We start from the raw sequence: 19348 nt of genomic DNA on the forward strand, positions 1-19348 counted from the left end.
CAGAGTCTTTTATTTCAATGAGGGCCAATTGCCCCCATGGGGACCAGGCCCATACGTTGGGGACTACGGTTAGTAGGTACCTATAGATCGGCTACGGTTGTGCTTGTAGCAGATGTCCGTGTAGCATCTCACAAATGTCGCTACAATATAAACCTATAGGAGCCACACGAACCGCTGCATACAATGCCAGTATCAACTGACCAGAAAGTACCAGATATCAACAAAGTGCTGGAGATGGGTCGGTAGCGCTCAAGCTTGCCCTTGTCCTGCTTCTCGCGCTTTTTGCATTTATTAATCATCTGTATCACTGTTTCACCGAAATCCTTCCAATTAATTCCTTTAAATTCTACAAACTGGATAATTATTTAATTAGTACAGAAATGTAAAAGGTTCTTCCTACTTACTTACCGCTTATTAACAAATCAATTATAAGTATTTTTTTAAAAACAAGCTCAAAAACAAGTCTTTCTTGGAAATTGAAAGGCATTTATTTCGAAACTTTTAGGAAAAATGAAGGTCATTACGATATAAAGCACTCAGTACATTGTTTCGCAAGCCACGGTGCCGTCGGAAATAACCTGAATAAAAATAAAATATTGACAGAGATACGCCGACTGAAGAAACTCGTTCGATGGACGTGTAGAAAACTCGTCGTGTTTTATTTAACGCAGTGTTAGCCATGCGCACGCGCCGCCTTCTGCACGACGACGTAGCTGACGTGGGGACTATTTCGGGACTCGTCTGCCAGAAGTGCCAGTGTACTCACGCTCGCGCTGATCCAATACCCGACAGTCCTTTGTCTTGAACATATCGCTGGTTACCTATTTTAAAATCACGCTGTTTGATTTTGCGCCGATGAAAGTGCATCTTGTTTATAAAAGTATTCCAAAATGGGAAGCGTACTCAGTAGTGCCGCGACGAAGGAGCGAAACACTGAAAACATCGGAAGTCAACCCACAATATTGAGCAATACGAGTGATCAAGACATGGAAATTGATGAGGCCGAACAATTCCATGATACCATCGATGAAGATGTCTATGATAATGAAGCACGTGCTAAGGCGAAAGAAGAAGAAATGGTTGAATTCAGGAGACAACTTGACATCAAAAGAGAACAAAGAAGACAGATTTTAACACGACATAGGAACGAAAAAGAAGAATTGGAAAAGGCGTTAGAAAGTGAAAGGAAATCAAAGATTGAATTATACGAAAGTAATAAACAGCTTCATGAATTGTTAACTAGAAATAACATTGATATTCCTGAAACACTCCAAAGCAGTAAAGAACATTCGGAGTTAAGGAACACAATATCACAAATGAAAGAAGAGTTTGAAAAATTAAGAACCAACAATAACAAATTGCGAAAAGATTTAGCTGAATCTAATAGCTCTCTACAAAATGCATTTACTGATATTGCCGAGTTAAACGCTCAAAACATTGAGTCGATGAAACATATTACCGCTCTAAAAGAAGTGGTAGCAGTAAGCAAAACTATGATCAATCTTCGCGAACAGCAGTTAACTGAGGTAGGTACCAACGCCATATTTTACCTTACCTTTATGTTGTTTACCTGCCTCTTATCCATAGATCAGCAAAAAGAAAAAATATCCTATAGAATTAATAATACATTCCATTCCTCCATGAACTCTTCCAACTCAATTAAAAAAGCTTAATAAATAATTAAATGTAAAATCAATGCCAAGTTAAAGACAACGACCTGCATCCATGTGACACTGCCGGTCAGGGACCGTGCGACGACGTAGCGCAGTCGGAACGAACATCATTTTATTGGCACCGAATCTTGTCATCACGCCAAAATTAGATTACTACGATTAATGTTTTATCAAGTGCAACCATTATTACACGTAGAGAAAAGAAACTACCATAAAACTGTTTTCATTTTTATGTTCTAACCCATTTTAATTTTACAGCTCAAAAATAAACTTAGTGAAATTGAGCGGTCACTTGCTGATAGAGAAACTAGTATGCTTTCTTCAGACTTGAGACAAGAGTACGAGCGTCAACTACAGAATATCCGTACATTGCGTGGTTTGTATGAAGAACGTGCTCGATTATCTGAAGTGACCAGACAAGGTCTGGTTAGAGAATTGGAAGAACAGAAATCACTTTACCAAGCAGAAAATATGAAGTAAGTGCAATAATATAGTTAAGACACAATACTTTATTAAATATTTTAACCCTTGGATCCTGGAGATAATATAAACAATTGAACAACAATAGGTTCGCAATTCGCTCGGGCCGCGCGTGAACTGAAAAAAGTAAGTTGTTATTTTTGAATAAAATATATATCGTTTATTTCAAGGTGTAAAAGTCTAGCCGCTAAAGTAGATGAATTAGAGGCAACAGTGGATACTTTACAAGAAAAAATAGAAAACAAAAACAACCAAATCTCCACTTATCAGAACGAAACAAATGGCTTACAAGCTGAAATGACAGTTGTTAATAAGGTATCTAATTATTTTCTTCAGCTATTTGCTTCTGTCTTTAATATCTATCATGTTTGAGTAAGTAAAGATAATTACTTGATTATAAAATTTGCAGCTATTTTCTCAAGTGCTTTTGGGTTACAAAACTAAACAAGATTTAGACAAATTGGTGCATCGTTTAGAGGAAAATCATGGGTTACTGACCCAAATGGCTGAGAAAGAAAATGATTCCGAAGCTTCCACAGCATTACCAAAACTTTTGTTAGAAATCGTCAGTCAAGTTGACGATGGTGAAAAGACCGGACGTGATGTAATTGCCCAAACAAGGGAAAATGAGGAAAATGTTATATCCACTGAAGATATGGGTAAGTTGATGTTTAAATATCTATGAAAAATCTGGAAGCGTAACGAAAGTACATAATTAATTTAACGTGAAGACAATCTAAAGAAAAAGATAAAAAATGTAGTCACGTGAAAACCAGAACGAGTATAAATAAATACCTACAAAACATTTTTTTTTCAGAAGCAACGAATTCTTCTCATACTACTCCCGAGGAAATAGTAGAAAACCTTCCTAAAGTTTGGAGAGTTCTCATGGAGCTATTAAGTCATCAAAGCGTCGCTGAGGCGAACCCCCCTGAGAAGGTTACAACCTGCTATAAATCTGTAGAAACCAAATCGGGTCCCGTGCTCGTGCCAAGCGTTAGTCAGACTTACATTAGATTGAAAGTAAGTGACTCAGAGATATTATTCGGTAAATAACGATTCACATTTTTTGATAAATTATCTGGTAAATCATCTCACGAACAATTGCACAACAATTGGAAAATTACATTCATAAACTGAGCACATGATTTTTATTATTTTGGTAGATGGCCAAATTATTTATCAAGGAACACAATAACATGAAATCCAAAAATAAAAGAACATATTTGTGCTTCATGACTAATGAGAATATTTTTATTTTCAGGATCTAATCATTGAAAAACTGGGGCTGGTCAAAGAAGTTAATCGTATGAAGCAACTTAATGTACATTTAGAAACGCGCTTGGAAGAACAAGAGCGTAGATTGTGTCTCGTCACATCAGAATTAAGTAAAACATGGCACGTCGTTGGGAGACTGAGAAGGCATCATCATCAGCTGCACACGCACGAAAAGATTTTGAAATATGAGCTCCAGCAAAAACGGAAAATGCTGAATGAACTAAAGGAAGAATTAGAATACTGCAGAGAAAAGTGGATACAAGCTCGTGAAAAGAACACACAATCAGAAAAAGACTGGAGAAAACTAAGAGCAGAATTTTCTAGCAGAACTGCAAAGGATGGTTCCCCTTCTTGCAATAACTCTGCAGAAAGTGGGTACAGTGATGAAAGACCTTCAGATGACTCGTCAGAATCAAACGACGAGAGTGAATACATAGCAGAGCCTTTGTTGAGATGCAAGAAAAAGAATAAGAAATCTTTTGAAACTATACTTGATTCCAGCACTGATTTGAATTTAATCGCAGAAAAAGAAGATCCCTCTAGTGATATGTTAGATGTTGCTGATTTACCGCTGGATAATCAAGATGAAAGTCACAATGAAGATATTATTAAAAGTGACGTAGTATGTGACGAAACAGAAGACGAAATTGGTGAAATCACAAATGAAACTTGTGTTGAAGGAAATTATTTTACAGAAAATAACGAGAGCACAGAAGACTATTGTAGTGATAGAAGTCAAGGAGACAAAATAGACACTGTATCAGAAAACCCTTCTACAAGCACTATGACGGATAATTCATCTAAATTATCGTTGATAGATCCAGCAGAGATTTTAAAAAATGTTAAAATTCAAAATGAAAGGCTTGCAGAGAAAGATGAAAAGTTAGAAAGGTTAGAGAAAAATAGCGCAGCGCTTTTGAAGAAAACCCAAAATACGGCTAAATTTAGTGAAAAAATTGACAGGACGTTGGATCATCTTATCAGTCGGCCCACATCTGTCGTGCAAGATTCTAAAAATAACTCTAGAACTGGTATTGTATCTGAAAGCGGACATAGAAACAACGAATCGGATACGCCTCAAGGTGGCAAAAATGAAATGTCTATTAAAACTCATACTGAAAGTTTGCCAAAATTAAAAAATGAAATTGATATTAATATTGTAAAAGGCGTCAATTTACAACAACCTGATTTCATTGAAGAAACAGATCAGATTAATTATGGTAATGATCCTAATTCATCGTATTCTCATCATTTAACGGATGATCAGGAACTTTTGAAACAAAATACGATAATTAATAAAAAAGAAGTGCAAGATTCTGTCGATTTTTCACTCATTTCTACCGAAACATCCGAACCAACAACTTCTGGTGACATGGGTCATGAAGCAAGATTTGCAGCACGCGATTTGCGCCTTAAGAGATTGGAAGAGCAGACAAAATCTCTTGTGAATAAAGTCAATAAAACTACAACAAAAGGCGTAAAAATTCACTACAAATTGGAAGAGCTTCACAACATCTACGGCTCAGAAAGTTCCCGAGCTGGGACGCCTTCTGAAGATACAGAGGATAAGTCGCAGAAAGAAGATGATTCGACAGAGGAATAAATGTTCAGTGTTTTTTTAATATATATCAAGAATCTGTATTAAAAATCGTATTGATGTCATTAAACAAATATTTATTCAAAAATAAAGCACATTTCTTTTCGCATAACTACTTACATAAATCATTACAACACAAAATCAGGTACATCGACAATTCTACCATTAATTCGACTGCAGACAGACAAAATGCGTACGCCGCTTGTATGCGTAAGCATTGTACGAATACGAGCGCGCGTACGCAACGCAGCAGCCTCAACTCCATATAATAAACACCGATACGCATTGCGCATACATACGCAATGCACACGCATTAACAATCTGCACCAGCCTTCATTTATATAGGTAAATATATATTTATATACTTACGAGTACATTTATACATTGACAATGACAACAGAGTAAAGTATAAACATTGATACATAGATAGTTTGTACGTATAAAAGTAGACTTTCTGCAAATATTAAATGACAATCTATAAACGGATATACCTATTATTCTAAAAACTTACAGACTACGACTACTATAGAACAGGCACAAATAATATATACCTACATTTTCCAAAAATCCTTAAACAATCACATATATGACTTCAGAGAATGTGCGTACTTATTAATTGCCGTACGTATTTTGTTATATTTTATATACATACATTATACATAAAAACATTTTTTGTCTCTCTGTCTGTCTGCCTGTATAAAACATCGTCATTTTAAACTGCATGCTTTTAACCCATAGGTACAGATTCCATAAAATGGGATGAGATATGTAGGCGTGATATGGAACGAGACACGAACCGGACACATTGCGGAACACTGGATGGGACATTTTGGCTGGAAGCGGTATGGGATACATTGCAGCAAAAGGGATAGGATACGTCGTGGGAAATGTGACGGGACATATTGCGGGAAATGTAATGAGACATGTAACGGAAAATGGAGCCAAAATCAACATTGAACTTGAGACGGGAGGCAATACGAATTCAAAATAAATACATTTTACCACTTCTGTAAAGTAGGTACGCGGTAAAGATCTTACTTCGATTATTTTCTTGAAAGGAAAATTAACAAAAGCTAGTAAATAATATAAAATACAACTCACTTTGACTGATTTATTCAGAAGAATTTGAAACAGTACTTAATTTTGTGATTGGTCACATTATATGTTAAGTACGCTTGGATTAATATTGGGTAGGTAGATAAAATACACCGCTTTAAAATAACATAAACGGCTTAGTCACGCCCTAGAATAGGACCACTCCATATCCCTCATTAGATATCGTACGAGCCTTCGCAACTGATAGGCAACAATATCATTCCTAATGAGGGTTAACGTCAGGCAGGCGGCCGGTTGTAAAATCATAGCCAAATCTTCTGGACTTCGCGGCATCACAGCCCCGAATACAACTGGGAACTCGAGAGCGGGCGTTACTTAAAGGACTTATTTTCGAAGCCCTCCTTCCAGTCCGGCGCGGGCGGCGGCGCGCCGCGGCCCGCGGCCGGCTTGCCCGGCGCCGCGCTGTACAGTCGCTGGGCCCACAGCGATAGGACCAACATCTCCAGGATTATCACGCAATTTTGGACCACTGAAAAAAGTTACGTTACACATCATCAAGATTTTTCTAAATTTACTCTAGAGAGTAGTTAATGCGATGTTGCAGGTTGCGTGTGATCCCACCCTAGATAGAACCACTTCATATTCTCCTGTGAATGTTGTACGTACGAACACGACACGGCACATAACCTTGACAGCTGATAGGCAACAATGGCAATAACAGGAAAGTTGACCTCTGGCAGTCGCTTGTAAAATTTGCTACTCGTAACTCTCCAAAATTTTAAGGTTTTTTTTCGGATTTCTTGACCGTAGCGCCGAATATACCCGGTTAACACTCGAGGATGAAAGAGAGGTAAATTGCCTGAAATAACGAATCAAGTCGTTCTTCACAATTTTTCAGTTCATAGTACCGATCCATGTGTTGGGTATGTATTAGTCACTGCACAGTAGGTGGGACACCGACGTATAGCTTGTGACTTTACTACACGCACTCGGTATAACACGCATAATAACGATCGATTCAATCATATCGCGTGAGTCACGGCCTCGATAAATATTTGGCCAGATTTCCACCAAATTGCGTCGACGGTAATCCTGTCAAACGCTTCAAGTACCTTTAGATAGAGTACACTTACAATTGACAAATACGGCCGGATGCAAGGACATGACGCACGGCAGCTCGAAGTAGCCAGTGACAGACTTGACAGACCCGTACTGCAGCTTCACGATGAGCAACACCAGCTGGACGGCCAGGAACCTCGGCCGCGGCCTGATGCCGAACGTCTCCACCGTCCTGACGCACATGATCACGCCCCACATCCCGAACAGAATGGAGAAGCCTATGAGAGGCTGGATGAAAGTGTAGTTCTTGAGATACAGCGACTGAAATAAAATATATAATCCTTAATACTCAGAATACAATCCGTAATCTAAGTTTTGATCATGTTTGGACTGCCCCTCATAATAGAGACCTATGCGAGAGGGGCAGGAGGAGACAGAGGGGCGTTGGTCATTTCGAAAGAAAAATAATACTCCACGTAGAAGATTTTTTTCTTGATTAGTATTAGGTACCACAAATTAGAAAATCTTGAAACAAACCCCTCGTCACACTTTGCAATCTTCCACTTCAGAACGCCACCCAGGCATAAATATAAAAATAATATTCCACCCATGCATATTCCACATATGCATAATTATTAAGTTTTATGTACTTAGTCCTATTCGGTAAATAGCAATGTAAATAAAATTACCATATCTTCAGCCCACAGCACAAGTATGACGAAGTAGATCAGACCCTGAACGATGGGTATCTGCAGAATCGTGTACCGCAACCATGTTAGATTACGTCTGAAAATACAACATATTTATTCGAAAATCATTTTTATAGTCTTACCAATATGAACGATCATATTTAATCTAACTAAGCATGGTTCAAGGAATTCACTGACAAGACATTCGAATTCAAAAATCCACATAACCTTCGATGACACAGCCAGATCACGTAACGTAGATAATAACCTTATGTGCTAGTTTACATTCTGGGTTAAAAATAACTAACGGGACATAAAATTTACATATAGTATAAAATAAAATTTACGTAGCTTTATTGCGCGAATGAAGTAAAAATTAAGTATTTTTACCAAAATAGGCATGTCGTCACATCACTTTTCATTGATACTAGTTGTAATTAGAGCTTTAGGCCAAATTAATAAAAACTAAGTTAAAAAATTAAAGATACTCCTTCCGAAGTTACTGGCATCATCTCATCTGCTTTATTTTCCTTTTTGGAAGGGATTTTCCAAAAATATCTAACAACACTCTTGATTATTATATAATTCTCTTTCATATAAAAATAACTAGAACAAAATCGGTTCAGTCGTTTGGCTGCGACGATGCCACGGACAGACATACATACACGTATGTTAAACTATAAACTTTATAACTTCTGTCGTCAAGAGTTAAAAATACACTAATGATAGCATTGAGGTAGCAATTTTGGGAAATGTATTTTAATGATGATCTGCCAACCAACCTAACACCTTTCCCTTTCATTCCAATTAAGGACGCGCCCTTTCCTAATCATTAATTAACGAGAAAGGTTTGTCCAAGGGAAGTCAATGAAGCCAAGAATCAATTAGCGGCGAGTACACATATTAAGTAAATATATCCAATTATTTTGATGGTACATTGGGGTATTTTCTAATAACAACCTGCCACTTGGGAGTGTCAATATACCTACTACTCATTCTTTTCGTGACATGACATAGCAATTAATGGTATCAAACTACCACGAAACGGACTAGATACGGGGTGGCTGATAATAGCTAAATTTTAACAATAAGCTCATGGAACTCAACAAATGAAAATTGTTAAAAAATAATTTAAATTTTCGACTTTGCATATTAAGTCCGTACAATTATTTTGAGAAAGATTTTATATGGTTTTAACTCATTTTTTAAGAAATAGAGCAGTTAGCTTTATATATTCATCTAAATGCTGCGAAGATTCGACAAGTGCTAAAATGCCAATCTGTATATCAAAAGTTACTGTCTCGGATGAAATTCTAGGCAAAAACTAGTTTCATTTACAGACCTGCATAATATAGCTACAACAAAGAGATTGGCTTCACTTACATTATGTGGCAAAACTACAATAAAAAGTCCGTTCCCTTCCCGTACACGCTTTGTGGAGACTGGAGACCATGGTAGCTTACTGAATTGAATAAAATAAAATTGTCAATCTTACGCTTTTATCAGTGGCTGTGGGAGGACGCAGCACGGCCAACAACAGCAAGGGAGCACACGGGTCTGCCAGTGAGTCTCATCCGACATCCTGGAATCCAACATATTCCTCGTCAATTTGGACATGTCCAATGATTTTAATTATTAAATTGAGAGTCCTCGTGGAAGTCACCGGACTATTGTGTAATTGAATTATTGAAGAGTTGATTCACGGCTACGAATCAACAGTTTCGCGGACGCTCGACAAGACTTCATTTTCCGATAAAATATCATATTGTAATCTGACAGGTAAACTAACCTGCTACATATGGATTGGTATTGGCCAGATAGCCAAATGCTAAATCTAACATTGTGAAACACATCAGTTATCCAAATCTAACATTGTGAAACACATCAGTTATCCAAATCTAACATTGTGAAACACAAATTTAATGCTATCTGTCCGATACCTATGTTACATATAGACCATCATAGTTTATCAGCTATCGGTGAAGCAGGCCCTAAGTAATTGTTGCAACTGCAATCAAAGTACCTAGTTCGTCCGCAATAGTGTAAAAACCTATGTGAACACGTTCAGATTCTGTGCCTTTTTACGTTCAGATTCTGTGCCTTTGTACCCAACAATATTGAAACAAGAAAACTTATCTGTCTTGCATCAGATTTCATTACTGGTTCCTTTCTGCTCTACTTACACCACACAACAGACAAACCCAAACTTTTTCCTTTTCGATTGATAATCGTCGGTGAAGATCCTTTTTGGGTCGACGTCTAGTAAACAAATAACAGTATGTTGAATTAAGTTTCTTGAATATAGTTTTAGAACAAGATATAAGTTAACTGTAGGTTCTAATCAAATATTTGCGAGTCCTACGAGTCCTATTTTCCCTTCGTTTGACGTTCACAATCTCGGATTCATTTATTCAGTCTGTTGGATTTTTAACATTGCAAAATTATTTGCCAAGCTGACGAACGAGCAACCTATTGCGATTATTACCACGCCATTAAGCGCGTTTTTACGTAACGATAGTTTCGTCACACGCATCATGTGCGTGCAACCCCTCCTGCAACGGCCACTTCTACTTTTACACGTGATTGGGAAAAATAAAATATTCACAGAGAAAAGAACAACTCGTTAGTTTTTTAAATCAGTCATTTACCTATTTAACCAGATTTAGCTCGCACCAATTTTCTATCAAGGTTAAACAACATTACAAAAAATACTCTGGTTACGTCTTTCCGCACGCGGATACTTTTACTACGGACAAGGGTTTCTAAGTAGCAAACATTCTAGTAACGAAAAAAATAAATTAACTTTACTACTTACAAAGTTATTTTAGAAGGTTGCATGTACTTGTAACTAACTTTTAGAATTTTATACATAGAACTTGGCCATAGATTTAATGTTTTTTTGACGGTAAAGTCGATAACAACACATATTCTTCAAGTTGGTTCCCTTTTCACATTACACTTTTGATGTAATAACTTTTACTATGGTTAAGGATACCGATGAGGTTGTCCAAGTCATGTACAACGTGTTTACGCTCATTTGGCGTGCCCTTAGCCGAGCTCCGGACCTGCCACCTTGACAAAGTCACATAACACAATAACAACAATCTATTTACTCTCACTAAGTACTCTACCACCACATAGCTCTACTCTGATGATATCGCCTATACGCTCCATGTCCACTACGTTTTTCGCTGTATGAGTAGCCGCTATTCTAGAATATTTCTGCCTATTAGGTATCAATTCTGCGCATGCTACCACTTCAGTAAGATAATCCAATCATCTATAGCATCAATTAAAGCTGGAGATATTTTAATTTGAATGCAAATCTAAACTAATCTCTAACGATACTGCCGCCATCTGACCTGAGACAATAAGGTCTTGGTAATTACCTCACAAGTTTGTCCTGGCCACCACACTCGGCGAGGATCATGCAGAAGAAGTGATACAGCGCGATCATCACGATCTGCTGCGCGAGCGCCTCGCAAATCACGCATGCGCGAGGTACTATGATGGCGACCAGGGACGCCGCTGCCACTACCTGAGAATTACAAAAATTTTCTCAATCACGATGAAGAAAAAATTTTTGATGTGTGTATGATTTTTTATATGTATATTCTTTTATACCAGTAGCTGTTGTAGTTTTGTGTTTTTATTTATTTCTTTTATTCTACAGACAATAATAACATCCTTATAGTTACCAAAGTCAATGCAACTCATAAACTATTTACCCTTACAAATGACTTCGTGAATAGAAAACTTCGTATCGGTCTAATAAATATAGGTACCTCTAGGATTACAATTCGCTTATTAACTCGTACATTATCACGTAACTAGGTAATTGTAACTAGTTGGCCATTTTGTACTTCGACTAGACCTTTTCCTTTACAATCGAAAGTATACCTCATCTAAGGGTCGTAGTCATTAAGTGGACAAAACATAGGTACACAACGACTTTCTTGGTAATCCACAAATAGACCACCTATCCAAATACAGCCCTTGTAAATACATTGTAAACAACAGTTTAAAAAGCTATTTATGTTATTTACCTGACATTAACACGAAAATTTAGGTGTGGAATTCTATTGAATTTTAGCCTCTAGACTATGCCCAAATCCAACCAAACAAAAGAATAGGTACCAAAGATTAGAAAATAAGTACATTATATAGAAAAGAATCCGTTACTGGGCATAATAGATACAATAATACCTAGTGATTGTAAATGCTGTGCCGACAATAACTTCTCGTAGAAAGTAAAAGGGTTTTTCATAGTACACTCTAATTCCAAGTAAAAACACAATACAGTTATAAATAGCTACTTTAGGTATCTACGTACCCTCAGTATTTCTTACTTAAGATAAAACAAACTAGTGTTAGTATTATTAGTTAGGATTATATAGTAAGTAGGTTGGTAGGTACTATTGGTAGTTAGTAACTATAGGTAGACCTTGGCATGGAAAAAATATAGAAAATGAATACTCTCGTACCAGATACAATCATTGTATTTACCACTACTTCGCTTATACTATTGATTGAAGCCTCCCACGGCGACTAATTACAATCACGAAGTTTTTTGAATACTAATTAAATAATTACTATAAATTGGACATTATACAGCTAAATAAAACGTATAAAAATCAGGTGAAAATAATTCGTCAAAATTATATATCTCGAAAAAAGCGAAAATAAAGGATAAAGTTTACATTATCAACTCTCAGTAGGTTGAAAGTTATTGACCTATTTTTATTAAAATGATAAAAATGTACCAGTCTCATATTTATTTATATCACAATGCAAATCTGTGAACAATAACGAGAATAGAATGGACGTTGACATGTGACCGACTGCAACCGTTCTTGATTTCCATTAAAATTGAAACGTCCTTGTAACAATTAAACAGACGGATGATGATTGTCATTAATTACTCAATCAATTACTCAAAAATAAACTCAACCTGAAAATATGTAAATTCTTTTATTATGAAATTCACATGGCGTACGAAGCTATGTCCTTAAATAGGTACTTTGGCAAGTACCTAGTATCTATTAAGTACCTAGATATCATACCCACAAAGGTGCAAGAGGTGCGCCGCACCCAGGTCTCGAGGGAGCTGCAGTTTTTTCCTAATGACCTTTTTTGCAGTCGTAACACAGGAAGTAGACGTTAATGAATTAAATTAATAGCTCAATTAGGTGAGCACCAAAGTAAAGAGACAACCCGGTGGCTAGGGCTCCACATAAGTATCATGCATGCAATGCAAGTATCTACTATTTTCGCAATTAATGTGGCAGTCTTTTGCAATGCACGTGTTTAACGCAAAAAATTTCATGCAACACTTGCCGGTATTTACCTGTCTATGAATATTATACAGAATAGATGTCCTTTTTACGCAGCATACATAGGTAATACGCATACAGCATACAATAGCTATACCTACCTATTGTAAAAATATACCCATTTTTACAATAATTTTCACGGAGTAACATCATTCTTGGTACCACAGCAGCAGCGAGGTGTATCGCCAGGGTATGCCTACGTCGTCCAGCCAATATATCTACTTAGATAATAGGCACGTACCTATTGACCACTGAATTCTGATTCCGTATTTTAATATCAATGATTTTATTGCAAATAGCCAGCCATTTAATCACATTTAATGGCTGGCTCCTGACAGGTAATAACAGTTACAAATAACAATCTTAAATACCGTACCTATATAGGTACTTAGGTACCTAACCAATCAGTTTTACGTTACTAAACTCTTAGTTAGGTAGGTACCTACCTACATTATGGGAGAAAATATAGCCTTTGATTTTTCTCACTACACTAGTCAAAATTTGACATAGCACATTATTATTTTCTTTTATAATCTTATAATAATGGTATGGCCGCGGGAAAAAGCTAGTCGTATGTTTGCCTCTTGCATCGGAAATATATAACCTGTGCCCTTTGTTATTATAAGCAATACATAGGTACACCGATAACCATTTTTGTCCAACATGTTTTGATTAAGATAACTACCTACTTAATTGCAATGAAAGATACCTTTACACAAATTCGCAATTTCTCTTATGGCTGGGTTACAGGCTAAAATTTCGTAAACTTAATTCATTATTAGGACTCCCAAATCTACAAACAACTACCTAGTGCATTAAATAATTAAAGTTTAGAAGTAGATGAAAATATTTTTTAAAACAATCACGCAAAATCTATTAAACGGGTTTTGGTGATTTTGGGTTTTAGTTCACGTGTAAATCATAATCTAGATTAGCACAAGCTACTTTTTATCGCAAATTTTTCGCATAGGGTAGGTACTTTATCCAAAAATTGCCAAATGAACGAAGCCCCGGGGCGCAGTTAGTTTATTTATTACTTTATAATAACCAGCCGTCAGCGGGCCGTAGTGACCGCAGGCCCCAACACGGTTCAAAACAGAAATTTTCTTACGCAATAACGAGCCACCGCACAAACCACTCTCGTATTATTTAAATGAGATAACCTACTTATACCTACATCGTACCTTGTAGATAGGTAATTAAACTTCTTATGCAATCATCAAGTTCTATCTAAGAAGCGTGATGCAGTTTTTCTTAGCGTTAAACGCTGCTTCGCGATGTTACTAGCAGTACCTACATTGTTTTATGTAGGTACTGCTAGTCAACTCTATTAACCAGATAGGTATATAATATGTAGGTATTGCACAAAAAAATATTATATATATAAAAAAGAACATCAATCCAAAGGTAAATTAGTACCGAGCCATAGAGCTTCAGTTTGTTTCAGATCCAATTCAACCAAATTATTACACTTATATAGGATGATTGTTACATTATAATAGAGAACAATGAATCGGTTAAAAGAGTCAGCAAAGGGTACACTCAGATCAGTATAATGAAGCAAATTAGCATGAAGGTAACTTTAGGAACCTCTCCTTGATACTTGGTCTACGCCAAATTGTAATTAGACATAGAAACAAAGAATTAATTTTTCACTAAAAGTAATGATAAGACTATTTAGATTAGATAGCTTGAATTAGACAGCAATAAATGGTTGGGATAGAAAACATATAGTGTTTCAGCTGCTTTACGTTTCACGCAGATTATAAAAGTCTGCTATGGCTATTAGAGATTATTTCTTGCTTGTCTAAGACTAGGACAAATAAATGCACTTACGGGATAGACGGCCACGAGAACAGCAACGTTGGAGCTGCACATCTTCCAGTGCTGGCGAGCTGCTCGCAACGTGCAGACGTACAGCGTGCAGATCACGGCCAACACCAGCGCTGCGCACGCCCATGTCACCCACGCGTAGCTGCCCAGCGCTGGAGAGGTGTAACATAAACTCTATATAGGTACAGGGTATTGCAAAAAACCATTATACGTACATAATGTTAAGATATACCTACCTGGTATACTTGAGTAGATCCTTTACGCAAAGTTACAAGAAGACACCAAAGAAGGTGCTCGTATTCCTACCGTTATTAAAAAATTATACCTACCTACCAATTTAAAAATAGTGCAATACTTAGTATGAAAAATTACAAATTTTAAACATTAAACTTTGCGTCAATGAACAGAGAAATGATTAGTCCGTTTTATCCTCTACCGTGGTCATGTTGGCTATGAGGTACCTACTTAATAATTACTTAAATAAACCATTACCTATTCCATTATTATTTTTTTTACTCCGAACATCTGAAATGTACCACGGGAAAAGAGTATATCGTGTGCCTAACTTATATGATTTTTTATAAAGTTTTGTACCTACTATTTGCAGTCTGGGTAACACTCTAAAAATGCAGAGAGACATACCTAAGTAAGCTGCAGAAAGCTCGCTAACCTTGAAAACTTATTCATTGTCAACAAGTAAAGTTCGATTCGTTTTTTGCAAAGATTTTTATTCTTGTTTATAAATATCAAGGTAGGTAATAAATATGAACCATGAACCCGTGTCAACAACTCTCTTTCTCTCGTCTTCTCGTGCCCATGATTGTGTACGGGGCTATGAATATTATGATGCTGCGAAGCCCGGGGTTAGCGTAAAAATGAATCTAAACATTTTAAAAATTTGGCAGTGATTTTATAATAACATGCCGCCTGCCCAACATGACTTGGGAAAGCTATTGTGTGATATAAGTACACAATACTAGCTGCTGCGGTCCGTTGCTTCGCTTTCGTGGGAATTTCGGGATAAGGATGCAGGGTATATTCTACCCGTGTACTAAATTTTATAGGTAACAATCCGTCCAGTAGATTTTGCGTCAAAAAGTAACACACATAGGTACCTACCCTCACAAACTTTCCCATTTATAATACTAGCTGCGCCCCGGGGCATTGCTCCCGGGGGTATTTCGGGATAAAAAGTACCCTATGTGCTATTCCAGGTTACATTCTATTCGTGTAGGTACCAAATTTCATAACAATCGGTCCAATAGATTTTGCGTGAATGAGTAACAAACGTACCTACTCATACATGCACACTTACATTATACACATCCTCACCAACTTTCTAAGAGTTGTAGTTTCATAAAATCTTTAAATTTAAAAACCAGTAATGCAAGGTGCTGGTGCAGGCCGTTCACCCTCCCTAGGCAGTCGCCAGAGTGCAACGCCGCAGAGAAATAATCTACTAAATTATTTTACTCTAGACTATATAATTCTTCGTAGGTGAGTAAGTTGTAGAAGAGAAGACCTTATAAAATTAGACTATGACTTATATTAGGATAACACTTGTTCTGTTTGATAAGCTCGAGCTACTTACTGGGTAGGTAGGCAAACCTACACTAAAATAAAAAATAAAATATTTGACTTGGGCACAGTATTGTTGGAGGAAGACATATCTATTAAACATTTATTTTATTAATCGCTTGAATCGAAAAAAAAATAACATGTCGTCTATTTTCGATTCAATGTTATGTATATATATAATACCTTATAAAATTATAAATTTCACCAACGAATTCTTTGGTCGGTATAAAAATATGTGAGCAAAATCATATTAGGTACCTATGATAACCGCATAGGATAACCGTAACAGAAAAAACCAAAGAGAAGGTATAAATCGGTTATATATCGGAATAAAATAGAAAGCAGCTGCCCTTGACCATTGACATCTTCATCCTCATGAAACTTCCGGAAGTTCACTGTTTAGGTACCTACTTAAAATTCATATATTATACAGACCTGCTACATAAGACGCGACATCTGGTGTAAGACTGTAATTGTAACATGATAATGTTGTATTCACTGCATTATTCGTCTCTGGCAAAGTCTTTCCACTTAAATGTCTAGCAGCTAAAATCCTTGGCTCACTGCTTCCTTCACTCAACAAATCCATTTTTATTTTTTTATTGTTCACATTCGTATTACACTTCAAAAACTACGAGCTGATTAAAAAAAATCATCTATCTGGTTCGAAATTCGAATTTCCCGCGTTGAATTCGGCCCACGCAAAACGAGTGGAGAAGCAAGGGAACGAGGCTAAACTGGCGGCTGAAGACATCGCGTCAGCGTAGCGTTGCGTTCACTTTCTTTCGACATTAGTGGACTGCGCAACTCGAATATGTTAGTTCAGACTATTGTCCAATCATCCACCACAACATTTATTGCCAAGTGGTTCCAAAAGACTGCTATTTCGTTTCGGGTTAGATTAACCATATGATAAGCTGACCAAACCAACAATGCACATGACACATTAGATAAGATTAGGTTTTTATTACCCGTGTATATTATCAATAGGTTGCATGATAACGACTGGAAATCATTTGCGTTTGAATTCGCACGGGTGAAAGTTTTGTAGTTTTACATCAATCTTCCACAAAATATCGTACCTAACGAAAGTAGATTCAGAAAACCCAGCCTTTGTCCTGGAGTTAATGGAGTTGGATTGAGAAATCGCCATAGAACATAATTTCTTCTATCTATAGATGAATGCATCTATCAATTAATGTACTTATGATTGTATTGTATCCATACTAATCGCAGTATCCATACTATCATGCAGGTGATTTGGATATTTTGTCTGTTAATCTATTATGAGTCTATACATTAATAAATTATATGATAAATTTTATCGACATTTTAACATTTAAAACTTGCTAGGTATCTCCAATTTCTCCCCTCCATGAGATGTTTAATTGGCTTACCTACTTTTGAACTAAGTAGGTACCTACCTACCTAGCTAGTCCAATCACATACAAATATCTTTAAAAAAAGGACGTCATGATTTTAGAGTCAAAAAGCTTTCATTTCATGAAAAATAAAACAATTGTAAATCCCGTAATTAATAAAGCAATTTTACTAAATAACTTAAGTGACACTTGATTATTACCTAAACATTTTATTTTTTACGCAGTCAAGTAAACAATTACACTAATAACCTAAAACCTCAAAACATTCCATTTGAATGTCAAAAAAATCCAAAAATCGAAAGAGCAGAAATAACTATATAAAAAAGATTTATTTTAATTTAATGTTTATTAAGTAGTAGTTAACTGTGTCTGTAACGAGCTAGATAATTAGGTATTCATCAGGTGTCATTGTCAGATTATTATTTACTCACCCCATGGAATTAGTAGTACCTACTACTAATTCCTTGACTCACCCAAAAGTAACTGACATGACTTACGACTATTTACCGCCATCTAATGGCAAGTAATCGAAAACACATTAGTTATATAAATAACCTATCCGAGTGCACGTTTCCTTACTATGTTTAGGTTTCATATTACATATTGAATAAGTATGTATATCAAATGAAAAAAAAACCTATTTCTTCATTTCACCTACAAAATAATTTCCAGCGCCAAAGTGACCAAAACATTAAACTAAATTAATGTGGTAAGCTGCTCGACACAAGATGGCGTTAGTAGGAAAGGCCATTGCTCCTCCATTATCTCGATCTCGAAACAATTCGCAGATATTTGGCGAACTCGACATACATTACTAAAAGGGCACAAATTCTCATATTTATATTGTCTGAGTTTGGCGATAGTGTGTAGCCGGCATAATGTGGCTCCAAATTATCGGCAAATAGTTCGCCAAATTTTACGGTTTCGACGTAACTACTTGGCGATAAATTAAAAGCTAAAATATAAATAAAAGTAAAAACTTATTTTAATAATCAAGCTTTCAATATATGGTTCACAATCACAACTAGCCATACCGTAAATAAATTAGTACTTAGGTACATGTTACATTACACATTGCACAGAATACAATAAGTATGAAGTACAAGTGAGACATAATGTAAAACATAATCTTTGGGTTATACAGAGAGGTCTAAAACCACACATAGACTATTTGATAGAAATTTGGGGAACTGCCGCTAAATCTAACTTGGAAAGCCTACAAATTGCTCAAAATAAATTAATAAAATCCCTATTTCATTACAAATATCGTACGCCATCTAAAATAATTTATAAGGAGACTAAAATTATGACAATTAAACAAACATATACTTACTATACGTGCATACTAATTCATAAAATTTTAAACAAACAGATTCATACGACATTATCT

General features: G+C 36.2%; 2 protein-coding genes across 2 annotated transcripts; one reads left to right on the forward strand and one right to left on the reverse strand.

Annotated features, from left to right (window-relative positions):
* Nucleotides 1–637: 637 nt before the first annotated feature.
* Nucleotides 638–5120, forward strand: LOC128674203 (uncharacterized protein). Its single transcript, XM_053752623.1, has 6 exons — nt 638–1526; nt 1932–2149; nt 2324–2468; nt 2563–2812; nt 2971–3176; nt 3418–5120. Exons 1-6 carry the CDS (start codon nt 891–893, stop codon nt 5032–5034), a joined length of 3072 nt encoding a protein of 1023 aa, XP_053608598.1. The 5' UTR covers nt 638–890; the 3' UTR covers nt 5035–5120.
* Nucleotides 5085–17454, reverse strand: LOC128674204 (organic solute transporter alpha-like protein). The gene is made up of 7 exons (XM_053752624.2): nt 17012–17454; nt 15002–15150; nt 11222–11370; nt 9328–9414; nt 7833–7929; nt 7218–7464; nt 5085–6613 (listed from the first exon to the last, which is right to left on the reverse strand). The coding sequence occupies exons 1-7, from the start codon at nt 17163–17165 to the stop codon at nt 6456–6458; spliced, it is 1041 nt and encodes a 346-aa protein (XP_053608599.1). The 5' UTR covers nt 17166–17454; the 3' UTR covers nt 5085–6455.
* Nucleotides 17455–19348: the final 1894 nt, after the last annotated feature.

The sequence above is a fragment of the Plodia interpunctella genome, chromosome 12 (genome assembly GCF_027563975.2).
Source record: "Plodia interpunctella isolate USDA-ARS_2022_Savannah chromosome 12, ilPloInte3.2, whole genome shotgun sequence".
Lineage (NCBI taxonomy): Eukaryota > Metazoa > Arthropoda > Insecta > Lepidoptera > Pyralidae > Plodia > Plodia interpunctella.